Source organism: Alosa sapidissima, chromosome 2 (genome assembly GCF_018492685.1).
Source record: "Alosa sapidissima isolate fAloSap1 chromosome 2, fAloSap1.pri, whole genome shotgun sequence".
In the NCBI taxonomy this organism is placed as follows: domain Eukaryota; kingdom Metazoa; phylum Chordata; class Actinopteri; order Clupeiformes; family Clupeidae; genus Alosa; species Alosa sapidissima.
This window is the reverse complement of record NC_055958.1, coordinates 14,118,314-14,131,986: the sequence shown is the minus strand read 5'-3', so window position 1 is coordinate 14,131,986 and position 13,673 is coordinate 14,118,314. Positions and strand designations below refer to the sequence as shown.

Genomic DNA, 13,673 nt, shown 5'->3' with positions numbered 1-13,673 from the left:
GTTTCTTCTTCCGTTCGGCGGACTGGGAATCGAAACTAGGAATCGAAATTTAAACTTTTGAACGATTCCGGGAAAATCGCAAAGATAGTCCCGGTTCCAACCAATACTCGATATTCGATACCCAAGCCTACGCACAACTCTTTTTTTACCATGTGTGGCAAGAGTGGTATTTTTAGGTAGCCTGACTACGCCACTCTGGGAATTTCACCCAGAGAAATATTGATTTAATTGTAACAGGGTGAGTATGGCACACAAGTTCGTTTACTCAGCAGGCAAGAGACATGGTTCCATCCATAAAAGTATGTTTATTTTAACAAAGGAGTAATGGCACAAAACAATAAAATTGACACACGACAAATGAGATCCACACACAAACAAATGACAGGTACAGGGGAAGGATATCGGGGCTGAGGCTTACTGGCGGGGAGAGAGGTCACCATAGGCCAGGAGGGATCCTGGGAAACCACTCACACGTGCCCACCCACACCCACACACACGGCAAGAAGGATACCCGTCCACGAGCACACGTGATCACAGCACACAAGAAGAGGACACCACCACCTCAGGAGAGCAGCTACTCTCCCCACTTTTAGGCCCCCAGGTCCTAAGAAGAGACAAGACGGGAATTAACAATAGACCAGGACAAGCGCACACACTCACAGGCACACACAGACACCGACACACACACACACACACCAAAAAAAACAAAAACTAACTAACTAAGTGGCCTCCCACCAGTGTATAAACCAAAATAAAGAAATATAAGACAAAAACACACAATTCACCACATACACTATACTAAGTATGCTTATGCGCCGAAGCAACGCTAACGAGAAGCAGGAAACAGCGAGCAGTTTGCAGGGGGGACACACGATCATACAGCAAAGCAGCAGTGAGCTAGCCCAGGCGGCGGTAGTTGCCAACGCAGGCCTGTGATTGCAAATAGGCAGCAGCTCGCCACTCGGAGCCAGACAATGATCTTTAGCAATTCGTCTTTCCTAGTGTGGTTGGCGGAGAGAACCATATATTTCGCCAGAGGAGTGAGGCAAAGACTGACGGTGCGGCAACCAGGCAGGAGGAGGCGTAACGGGAAGTGGCAAAGGCAAGAGTCCAGGCGTTTTCCTAAGCGAACTCAACCTATCATTTTATAGTGTGACCAGGTAAACCAATTGGCTAGCCAATTACAAAGGGTCTCCACCCATTAATCCTGCTACACATTGCACTGCTGTGTTTAGAAAAATGTCTTTACTTTGTATCACCCTCGCGGCACCGAGTCACTCAGCTATAAGTAGCCTAATAAGCAAGTAAGCTATAAGCCAGTCTCTCAGCCAACAGGTATGCTGTGTGTGTTCTGGTGGATGATAAATGGAGCGATGCGATGGGCCAACTTATCAAACTTCCCAGCAGACAGGCGAACGTACTCGTGGTGCTTCTCCCCATCTAACAGCCGCATCTTTTGCACATACGTGTGGAACACTCCTTCACTAGCTCTACCTTCGTTCAGTGCTCGCACATCCCACATTCTTCTTTTCTTCAGGCGTTTCAGGCTTCTTTGGTGGTTGTGTCCTACTTTCAGCGGCGCCTCCAGTTGGTGGGGCAGAGTATCACAGTTAATCCGTAGTGCGCAGGCGCTAACCTTAATGATCTAGGGCGCATTCAGGACAACAGAAATTGAAGTATGCCTCATGAATGCGTCAAAAATGACGCATGTCTTTGACACGCACAAATGTGACGGAGGAGTATACCATTTCCCTCACTGCTCCCCGAGCGCCGCTGTTTCAGGCAGCTTACTGCGTCGGGATTAGTGTGTGCTTCACCTCACTGTGTGTTCACTGTTTGCTGAGTGTGTTTCACTAATTCACGAATTGGGATAAATGCAGAGACCAAATTTCCCTTATGGGATCAAAAGAGTATATATACTTATACTTACTTATACTTAATGTTATAAATGAACTGCACATGCCTGGAAACATGGAAATGCATGTTTAGTTTACATTTCTATCACATTTAGATCCAAAGATACCCCCTTTCTAATTTCGTCCATTGACGTTTCATAATATAGAGGTCAACGACCTCTAGCTGACCTCAGAGATCAAACTGAGAATGGCTCCACATCTTATATCTTATCAAGCGTACTGTATGTCATCAAGAACAAACCCTGAAAGTTTCATGCTCTTGTCATTTTGTGCACAATTGTTATGCTTAACAGCTCCACTACTATGGTACTATTTGGTATTACAGTGGCCAAATTTGACAATAATCTTATTTTTAAGTATTTAAATATTTTAGGGACTTGTTCATGACGAGTATGTGTGAGGAATTACACTGATTTATGGTGAAATATGTAATTATATTAGTTGTTAGTATTCAACCCTTTTCCACCAAAGACCGTATTTTTCAGCCATTTTGAAAAATGGCCGCCGTGGCCCTAAAGGGGTCAAATCTGAGGTGCCTACAATCCTAAATCTGATCAGAGCCCCTTTGTAACTTTCTCTACCAATTTTGATGCGTTAATCACAAAGTGATCTAAAATTTGGGTAGCCCAGACTGTCCTGAAAAAGGAAGATATAGCATGTGATAGATGACCATTCCAATGTCTAAGATAACTACAGTATCTTATCTTAGATTACAACAGCTCAATCTCAACAACACTGGTGACCACTTCTGCATAATTTTAATGGAGTGCAGAAATGTACAGTATTTTTGACCATTTCTGAACTGTGAAACTCAGCAAACATGCTACGTGGTTGTGAACTTGCAGTATAATCATAAATATCAATGTGATTGGTAAGGCTGGACCAATGATTAGCAGTGACGGACTGGACGGTCTGGCATTTGGGCAGATGCCAGAAGGGCCGCGGCCTCTCGTGGGCCGTTTGGGCTGGCCAATCACGGGGCGGCATGCTTGTTGGGTTTGCGCGGCCCCTTCATTGCAAGGCCGGTTCCACATTATCTCTCAGCCCACTATCAAGCATCAGTAGTGTTAAAGGAGAATTCCAGTGTGATATTGACATAAAGTGTGTTGAAACATGATACCGAGTGTGAACGTACTGTATGTCTCATAGCCCATCTCGGCTTGTCCCCTGCAATCTGGCGCTAGTTAGCCGATGCTACCAACAGCTTTTTCAATGGTGGTGCTTCGGCATCGGGCTAGCCATGCAAATAAATCACTGTTTTACACCATTTACGAGGCTCAATGTATCTCCACACTTCATTGGTAGACTTCCGAGGGCTCTGACATTTAAAACGAGACATTGAGAACTTTGAAAAAGCACTGGTAGTTAACTTACAAGACGATGTATACAGACAGTATCTTCACGAAGTTTAGCGTTTGCAGCCATCTTGAATTTAGTCACGATAAGTCGAGCGACGAGTAAGAATGAACAGGTTTGATAAGGGATCAGATTCCAAAAAATAATTCCGTGGAAATGCATGGATTCCAGTTGCTGCTACTGGAAGAAACTGGAATTCATGCATTTCCACTGAATTATTTTTGGAATCTGATCCCTTATCATACCTGTTCATTCTTACTGAATGCAGCAAAATTTGGTAGAAATTGTGCAAATGTATGCACAATTGCACAATTTCTACCAAATTTTGCTGCTCTTATTTCTTCATTGTATGTGCCTTCTTATTTTTACTTTTTATATTGTTTACATATATATATGTTATGTTTGTCTATAGACCTAATTGGTAAAATATGTCTTGTCTCCACCGTGGGATAGTAGGAAACGCAATTTCGATCTCTTTGTATGTCTTGACGTGAAGAAATTGACAATAAAGCAGACTTTGACTTACTCGTCGCTTGACTTATCGTGACTAAATTCAAGATGGCTGCAAACGCTAAACTTCGTGAAGATACGGTCTGTATAAATCGCCTTGTAAGTAAACTACCAGTGCTTTTTCAAAGTTCTCAATGTCTCGTTTTAAATGTCAGGGCCCTCGGAAGTCTACCAATGAAGTGTGGAGATACATTGAGCCTCGTAAATGGTGTAAAACAGTGATTTATTTGCATGGCTAGCCCGATGCCGAAGCACCACCATTGAAAAAGCTGTTGGTAGCATCGGCTAACTAGCGCCAGATTTTGGAGTGCAGGGGACAAGCCGAGATGGGCTATGAGACATACGTTCACACTCAGTATCATATTTCAACACACTTTAGGTCAATATCACACCGGAATTCTCCTTTAAATGGCTTCATATCAGCCATTTATCTCTAACGCCCTCTTCCTCCTATGCAGTGGGAAACTGATCAGTATTTATACCAGATATGAGTCTCTATAGTACAGTCATGGTGACCCTCAATATTTACATCAGTCTACATTCTTTTGTAGCCTTATTCAATCAAATGTTTAAAAAGTGCATTGTGCATAAATATGCCTGTATCTTTTATTTTATTATTGGTTTACAAAAGTTATATGAAGCAATGACTTCTGGAAATTTCAAAACCGAATGCGTCTACTTCCTTCAGCACGGGAACTGTATGCCGATCTAGCATGCCTTGATCCTCGGAATTTTCCCCTTATAAAAACTAATAAACTGCCCCCAAATGCACTTCGAAACATAAGTGAATGTCTGCTTAAATTTAGTGAAGATGCTACGGTCGAAAATCTACAGTCGGAATTGACACACCTCGCTTTACGCACTGGGACTGTCTGAAATCATAAACTATCTGAAAACAGGGCTTTAAGTGTAAAATACCGAACTTGTCCTTTAAGGCTAATATTAAATTGTTTACAACTGTAACTGACTCCAGGTGGATGTCGGAAGGCAACTGCAAGTTCCACAATGTATTGCTGTGACTGCTAATTATGATGCCAATTACACAATGTTGTATTTATCTGGAAATAAATTGTTCATATAAAGGCGTTAGATGTAAAATTATTCGCTATCGAAGTGAGGCCTTGCAACCATATGGCAAGTTGCATTTTTTATTGCAAGTTAGCTCTGGGATAGCAAAAGTCAAAGTTCACCGTCTTAATGTACTGAAAATCACAGGACCCACTCGAAGGCAGAGGACAAGTGTGTAGAGCAAAACATCTGCATTTCAGATGTTTTCGTCCCCACAAATCTGAACAGGTGTGATAATTAAAAATTCCCATATTATTTTCCCATAGGAAAAATCGCAAGATACCTGATCTCTTTGTATGGCCAAAGATGGAGCTTTTTTTGTAAACGAACCTCAGAGGCCTATTGTTTCCTGCACTGTGTTCACCTCTCGTTCCTTGTCCATCTGTGTCTTGTTGTCTTAGCCTATCCCTGTGTATGAACCCCTAGTTTTGTTCAGTCCCTTACTGCACCTTATATCACTGTGTTATCCTGGTTTCCTATTTACCAACATTACTAGATGCACAGCCACTGGGTAAAAGACGTTCAGTGGCCTCGTCTGCTATAACCTAGAATTGGCATAGTTTGTATACTCATGTTGTCTCAATAATAATTAGGTTTCATCTCAGAGTTTGTCTTTCATTTGCATTATTAGTATGCCGTAACCTCCACCTATTTTTTGATGAAGGCATGCATTCCTTTGCATAGAGACCCATGTATATTGTCCTTATGCTGGTCCATTCTTTGTAAAGTAAAGATTCGTTTGAGTTTAATTGTGTGTTGTTGTACATTTGGGTCCAACCTCAACTGAGTATCTTGACATAACATGGCTGGCAAGCAACCATAGGACTCAATATTTTTCCAGTAGGGAAATAACAAGTGTATACTGTATGTAAAGTAGGAAATCCAAAGAAGTCCAAGTTTCCAGTTATTTTATTTCACCATCACAATGTAAAAGTAATTGATTTAATGATAATTTAGCCTTTCTTTACCCAACCACATACTGTAAATTATTGTAAATATCATATCATATCATATCATAATATTGATAATAATAATAATAATATAATAATATCATTATACCTGACATATAATGATAAATACCCGACACCTTGATTAGTGTAAACATAATGTTATATTTGATAAAAATCCAACTCAATTCAAAATCATTCATTTAACATTAAGTCCATAATGTTGAGGCTAATTTTGGCAGATAACTACACTCTTCTATTTGTCAGACTTAGAAAGACTTACAGTTCAGATAACATAAACAACAGAGGGTTAAAGCAAAGCCAATGAGAATTAGAGGGCATCTTAGTCATGACTTAAACTGGCATACCTTGCAAATCAACCAGTTGTAACAAGTTTTTTTGTTTCTCCCATTTATGGTAGCAATTTATAAACAAAAATGACCTTTTTAAACCATCCTTTGATATGTAGCCTTCCTGGTTCTGTAGATCACCACTCCACAAACCATGGCAACAGCTACCAGGAAAGCTCCAAAGAACATCTCTAGGTTTGGGTCCAAGTTTTGGGCCACTGTACAACAGAAAGGGGAACGTTTTCAGAGACAGTCAGGACTCAACTGACTCGCCAGAGGCGAGTGGGTAAACTCAACAACAAGAATAAAACATCAGCACTTAAGACTCAATGAAATTCGATGTAAACAAACCAAGCAGCACTGAGCTGCTAATAACTGTCAATTATAAAATGACAACCTCCACAGGGAGCACCACTTCTCTGAAATGGCAAATGTAGCCATGACAGTTAGTTCCAGTAGAGTAATTGATTAATTTCTGATTAATCACTTTGTAATTGTAACTGCTGCACTCTGCAGGTTTTGGTTTACGTGACCAGAGGTTGTTATCCAGGTAAGGATTTCTAATTAACTGATTATTACGCTTCGCATCACGGGTCAAGTGGTCTCTGGTTACGTTACCTTGATCGGGCACACTTGCAATTGCTCGCTGGGGCCTAATCCGGACGGGACCCTGGGAGATGAAGTGATGTGAGGTCTCGAGGGGGGCGTCCCTCTTGCTCCTTTGGAGCTCAGTGAAGTGGGTAACCTGGCCAACGGGCAGGAGAGAATGCTCGCTCTCATTCTCCTCAGTAGGGATAAAGTTATCATCAGTCAGGCTGGGAGCTTCCCTCTTGGGACGTGATGCAGGGCAGATCTGAGAGCAGGTGCTGCCCGCTATGCCGGCCTTACAGAGGATGGTGGAGCAGGTGATGAACACCTGCACACAGAGGACATGGCATCTCAAGAACCAACAGAGGACAATAACCTTATAATGACCTTATAAATTACATAAACAGTAGACTGTCTGCACAATAAGCTATGATCATTACCTGGTCATAGAGGCCGATAAACTTGAAAGCCTCCATTGCAAACTGGACCTTTGAGTCATTGCCATTGGTATAGATGTGCACAGTCTCATCCACTTCACATCTGTAAAATAGCAGCATAATGGTAGCTTCTAGCTAGCTGTTGCTTTCAGTTCAGATCAGAGAATATAGTTTGGACATCAATGGTTTTGGAATGAACCAACACACTCATTAGCATGCAACGACTGAAAACAGTCTGCAATGGAGAGTGCCCAGACCCTGTTTCAAATGTGGTTTGGTGAAACATGGCAAGTATAAAGGGTTATCACTTAAACAATTGTGTCAAATTCCAAGCAATGTAATTTTATTCACACATTTTTCCTATATATGGGCATTTAATATCTCATCAACAGATAATCACTTTTCCAATATTAATGAAAGTCATTTCCATACTACTTCATAAATCTAATTTGTGGATGTCAGATAGACCTTATTAACTCTTAGTAGATGATCTATCTTGCACCTGCATGATGCTTCATACGTTCAGATCACAACTGGTCTTACCCATTTTTAAGAATCTGATATTTGCGTTGATCGGCAGGAAGATCAGTAGGAGCAGCGGTGCAATCGAGTGCCCGCAACTTGGTGTTGGGAATAGAAGAGATGGAGGCGATCTGCATGTACATCATCTCTCCCAGGTCGAACTCCAGAGGGTAGGACGTTGGGTCCTCTGCTTGACTGTAGAATTCTGACTTGAAGAATTCAAACTGCAATGTGAACTTACCAAAGCCTTTCTGCGTGAAATTGATTGGTGGCCTGTGACCATTGAATTCAATAGTCAGGTTACTCCGTTTGGGATACTTGCAAGAAAATTCAATATCCACCAAAGGATGCCTGACTATGACAGCACTGGTATCATTATAGGACACAATAGCATTGGAAAAGATGAGATATTCTCCATCATCCTTAAAAAAACAGATATGGGGAGCAAAATATTAGAGGCAAAGATTTCACAGGGGGTAGGTCAATAGAACAGGGGCAGATTAGCAGAACTGAAGACCGAAATGTTAAAAAATGTATAAAAAAACACAGAAATATTTGAAACATTTTGAATTTGGTTCTATCTATCAATAGAAAAGCCTAGCCCTTTAGGCCTAATTGCAAACAAGGACAAGTAAAGATTTGTCACCTATTTTGAGACTCCAAAACAAGGCCTAGCAGTTATTAGCTGCTCTAGATTGCTCTTATTAAGGCCTTACTATAATGCATGTGTCTGTGGATCAATACTTCTTCTGTTGAATGTTCAGTTAAAGCTTAAAGGTATCCAATGTAGTTTCGGGTATTTTGGTGACTAAACCAAATCAGTGGCAAACACAATCTGACAAAATGTTACAGATGGGCAAAGTAGTCTTTTTAATGTTTGTTGAGAGCTGCTTATGTTCTTACATGTGCAACTGAATGCCACAGGGTTGTAACATAATTTTAGCTCAATATTAGAAAGATTACCGTATTATGGCTTTATGGAGTGAAACATTGAGTTATGAGCTTATGGCTCCAGTGATGCAGTGTTGTTTCACTACGGCAACGTATAGTGACTATTGTACAACTATGTACTGTGTACAACACTAAAGGCCATCTTTTAGATTTACATTTACCACCATCAGAAGAATGACAAATAGCTGTTAGTTGGATATAAGCATTACTGAAAGTTATTTAAAATAACAGGACATTTTTACTATGACCGCCGCTATGAAACTGCATCTAGTGAACATAGTTCCGAGAAAAATTTGAATCTTTCCTGTTATTTAATGGTATAGCAGGTACAATTCAGACAGTGGTTAAAGGGACACCAGGCAAGCCTGATGCTTTTTCTCTACGAAACTCCCCCTCGCTCGGTCTGAAGCTCTTTTCCTTTTCTTTGCATCTTCCGTCAAGGGTTTTCGCTGCTTCTTCGCCGGCTCTGCCATTATACACACATTTGCAACAATCGCTAGCGTTTCGTTAGCCTGCCTCTGTGCTGTGGATGCAGGATGGAAACTGCTTCGGTCGCCGGGTACGATACACTGAACTTGCAAGCGGGATATTCTTCCTACAGGCAGTAGGGGCGGGCGAGAGAGTCTTCATTCGCCCTGTAATGAGTCATTTAACCATATACCGACTTAGGAAGACGAGTAATTAACACGAAAACGTTGCCTGGTGTCCCTTTAAATTCACCAGCGTGTAAATGGATGACCCAGGTTTGATTCCGACTGCTTTGTAGTAAAAAGTTGCTTTGGAAATAAATATCTGAACTAAATATCTAACTTAAACATATACTATGTTTAATTCTTTATTGATTATATGGTGTGCTTATTTGCATTTAAGCTGCGTCTTAGAATTCTAACAATCTGGCTTGAGGATGTGAAGTCTCACCTCCATTTCAGTGCCGCATTTATCGAGGAACACGTTGGCTAACAGGTGAGTCCCGTTTGAGAACAGAGTGCAGTTGGAATTGGCAATCCTTAACTGATGTTCTTCCAGCACAGATTCTTTCAGCACAATGTGCATAGAGGTTTCCATGCAGATTACATCCAAATCTGTAAGAGATTAACAGACATTTTAACCCATTTTCTGGAGCACTAACGATAAAATACATTGGTAGGGCTTCAAAGCTTTTTTTATTAACCCTGCAGTGGACAGTTTGGTGCCTGATCACAGATAAAATGTTGGGAAATTATTGTGTTTCCTGGTATTCTGGTCACTGGGTGTTAAACCATCAGCATAATTACCTTGTTGGGTACAATTGGGTTCTATGGAACTATTTATTTGTTTCTGATTGGTAGAGAGACATTCCATGGGAATATCCCTGGATATTTCAACTCAGACTTTGCACAGCTAATAATAAATCACTCCGTGATACAATGCAATACTGCAGGAAAATTACCTTGTTTGGTGTAATTTACCTGACCTATTAGGAGAAATATTCTGCATTAGTATGTGCTTATACACCATATCCCCGGAATCAATTTAATTATACAACTGATTAATAACAACACTGAAAAGCTCTCACCTGCTGTTGTTTCTATCATACCTGCCAGAGAAAGGAAAATGTGTTCAGCTTATCTGACCACTGTCTGAGTCAACTACAACATGGCTAACTAATTAGCAAATATTGTTTTTTGTTGATTGCCTCATTGTGCAAAAAGATCTAAGGGTATTATTAATAATGCTGGGCAAAGGGCAAGATGCTTCACTGGAAGTTTCAGCAAGTTACGATATATGGCAATCTTCACGAACACCTAATTCTATGGCATAGAAATATTCATAATTGAGTTCCATAATGGACTATGTGTCTCAAAATCACTTACCAGCAAGCAGAAAAATACTTAAAATAAAAAAAGCTGAGAAAACATGGGTATAGATGTGTTAGAATATAAAAAGGATATGTTATAATAAATATCATGATTGCATATATCAGAACAACCACAAATGGTGGTACATCTATAACATGTTGCGAGAGATAACAGATGTGTTACTCATACCTGTTAAATTTGAAGCGGGATGCACTAAAGTAAAACAGAAGAATTTAAAGGAAGATTTAAATATTTTTTATATAAAAGATAACATATTACCAATTCTAAGTGAAGCTGATTTGGCTGGCTAAAACGGTTCATACCATATTTATCCTTACTGACAACATACTGAGCCCTCACAGCAATGTGAATTAGTTAAGTCTAGTAAAACAGTACAAAATGATGTACAATTGTTTCCATATTAATAGTTATTCTCACAGCCAATTCATTATCCATGCCTTAAGTAATGTACATTTTGTAATTATTTTGTCGTAAATTCATTTGAAAATTATCAATGGGAAAAAAATCATTGAGTTATTTTGGAAAACCTACTGATGAATTTGAAGTGGAGCACACGCAATACGCTGGATGGTGGATGCTTAATGATAAACGTTATTGAATGTTCCAGGAATTCTTCAAGAGAAGAACAAATAGCAAAATAAAATACCGATAATAATTTAATTTGTTCATGCATAGATTCGATTAAGATTCAATTAGATTAAGATTCAACTGTATTGTCATTGCACAAGTAAGGACAACAGTACAGCAAAATGCAGTCTACCATTTCTTTACGTGCCTTACTAGAGTACAAATAACATAAAACATAACAGAAGGCTTATATAACCATGTAATAACACTTGATACACTGAAAATGCCACACTATTATTAGATGAATGACATCCAATATTTTGTTGTGGTGCAAGCAGTAGTAACATATTTTCAGCTATCAACAATTACTGCTAATTTTAACATGATGCTGTTATATCATAGCAAAATGGGTGCCGTTATGACAAGATCCATCTTTCCTGATTTATGCATGCAGTAGCAGTTGTAAAGGTTGTGGGCTTGATTCCCAGTTGCTCTCGAGCAAGGCACTTAAAGGAGAATTCCGGTGTGATATTGACCTAAAGTGTATTGAAACATGATACCGAGTGTGAACGTATCGGCTAACTAGCGCCAGCTTTCTGAGTGCAGGGGACAAGCTGAGATGAGCTATGAGACATACGTTCACACTCGGTATCATGTTTCAACAAACTTTAGGTCAATATCACACCGGAATTCTCCTTCAACCCTGAATTGGTCTGGGGACACTGGCTCTGTAATAATGGATGTCTGTCGCTTTGGACAAAGGTGTCAGCGAAACTAACGTAATTTAGAAATGATTTACAAAAAAAATGTCTGTCAGTCTCAAAGGGTTCAGTTAAAGTGAAATAGAAAGTGTTGTCTTCTGCACAACCAAAGCATTCATTTGCGTAAGTAAGGTGCGTTAGGTACATTTGCGTAAAGTAAATGCCAATTTCACCCTTGACAGTAAATGCAAATGTCAAGTGAAACCCTTGTTTCATAGATTATGGTATCTTGCAGAGAAAATCAGAAGAATTGTGTTGTATCTATTAGCACTTCATAATATGTTTTTGATACTGTGTATGTTCTCCACAATCTCTTTCCTTGAATGACACTCCTAACTACACAAGAACACCACTTTGGGGCATCACTGCCAACTAAATATCCTAATATATGCACAATCATTTAAACACTCAACAGAGCATCTTTACATCTATACAGGTAAGCAGGTAGATAGATAGATAGATAGATAGATAGATAGATAGATAGATAGATAGATAGATAGATAGACAGACAGACAAAGAGACTAACAAAGAAACAGACAGATAGATGAACTCACTTGTACACAGCGGTGGCGTTCACAAAGGCAGCTGAATGAGCTGGAGCCTCCTGAGCACTTACTGCAAGGCTCCTCTTCTTAAATAGACACAGCAGTCCCTCTCTGACACATCGCAATGAGGCCGATCCTGCCCCTCCAGCCCAGCAGTGACACCAGGTTCACCCCAGGGACAAAGCCTTGGGGCCACAGCAGCATGACAGACAACTGCAATAATGAGAAAGGTCAAAAGAACAGGGACACTATACCTGTTTATTATTCTGTCCTTTCAATTAGAACCAGAGGTGGAAAAAGTATTTATTTATTTATTTATTTGGGTGGGGGGCTGACTGAATTTTGTATAGAAAAAAATAGTTACTGTCTAAGGCAGGGGTGTCAAACACCATGCCCGCCAGCAGGTTTCATACGGCCCCCCAGATGTTTTGGGCAGGAAGGGAAAATTAGAAAAAAAAGATATGAAAGAAATGATAATGACCATAACAATGATGGCCCCCCACAAGTTCTCATTCCAACAAATCCGGCCCACTACCTAATATGAGTTTGACACCCCTCTAAGGTCACTCTCACTCTCCCTTGCTAAAGCGCAAAATGGTTAAGTCCACCTGCACAACGATTTATAAGGTTTATGTAGTTGAGCATCGCTAGTAGTGGACCGCTAGGGTGAAGTAAGGTAATTTGGGACACTTTTTGATAGATTACAAATAAAACTATTTAAAATGCTACACAGGGTGGAAGTGAATACTTTTATCACTCCATATGAGTCTTAGCAACATTTCTGTGCAGAAAATATGTTGCCAATTATAATATTTATAAGATAGGCTATTTATTAACCTTCAAAGACACTCAGTCAGGTAAAATGGGACAGTCAGTTGTAGAATTGAAGAATTTGCAACACATTGTACAATAATGATAATGTTTATTTTTATTTTTTAATAATTGAATTAGATACATAAAAGGGGGAGAGAGTGCATGTGTGGGGCATGTCCACTTGTGTGTGTGCTTGCTAACAGCTTTTTAAACTGCTTTAATATCTCTGCAATCGAACTGAGACAACCCATTGAAACAGCGGAAAATACACTTTCCTAGGTTACACAGGTAATTGAGGTATCTTGTGATCCACATCTCCATCTATTTCAGAAAGACTTTGCGCCAGCTTGATTCCTACCCTATGGGAGGCTACATGCTGATCATGGGCACTAGTGCTACTGGATGCAATTTTTTACCTTTCCCTTTTCGTTAGTCTTAACCTTTTTTTTATTCAGTAACGGATGGGATTTGTGATGTACAGTA

At 40.0% G+C, this 13,673-nt stretch overlaps 1 protein-coding gene across 3 annotated transcripts; it reads right to left on the bottom strand.

The window, feature by feature from the left end:
* Nucleotides 1-5,741: 5,741 nt before the first annotated feature.
* LOC121695403 (ZP domain-containing protein-like) lies at nucleotides 5,742-12,530 on the bottom strand. 3 transcript variants are annotated; one of them, XM_042076201.1, is made up of 11 exons: nucleotides 12,387-12,529; nucleotides 11,036-11,116; nucleotides 10,673-10,696; nucleotides 10,499-10,531; nucleotides 10,201-10,221; nucleotides 10,075-10,098; nucleotides 9,564-9,727; nucleotides 7,716-8,116; nucleotides 7,176-7,275; nucleotides 6,766-7,063; nucleotides 5,742-6,365 (listed from the first exon to the last, which is right to left on the bottom strand). In XM_042076201.1, coding segments are annotated over exons 2-11 (1,188 nt in total). In that variant the 5' UTR covers nucleotides 11,037-11,116; nucleotides 12,387-12,529; the 3' UTR covers nucleotides 5,742-6,243. The 3 variants fall into 3 exon arrangements, with proteins under 3 accessions (XP_041932135.1, XP_041932143.1, XP_041932150.1); XM_042076209.1 differs by lacking the exon at nucleotides 11,036-11,116 and having other exon boundaries at nucleotides 12,387-12,530; XM_042076216.1 differs by lacking the exons at nucleotides 10,075-10,098; nucleotides 10,201-10,221; nucleotides 10,499-10,531; nucleotides 10,673-10,696; nucleotides 11,036-11,116 and having other exon boundaries at nucleotides 12,387-12,526.
* Between the last annotated feature and the right edge of the window lie 1,143 nt (nucleotides 12,531-13,673).

What these genes read in the sequence shown, in the direction of transcription:
- LOC121695403 (XM_042076209.1), bottom strand. An exon ending in AATGCGGCACTGAAATGGAG is followed by an intron (nt 8,117 to 9,563) that starts GTGAGACTTCAC and finishes TGTTTTTTTAAG; the next exon opens with GATGATGGAGAATATCTCAT. An exon ending in TGCAAGTGTGCCCGATCAAG is followed by an intron (nt 6,366 to 6,765) that starts GTAACGTAACCA and finishes TCTGTTGTACAG; the next exon opens with TGGCCCAAAACTTGGACCCA.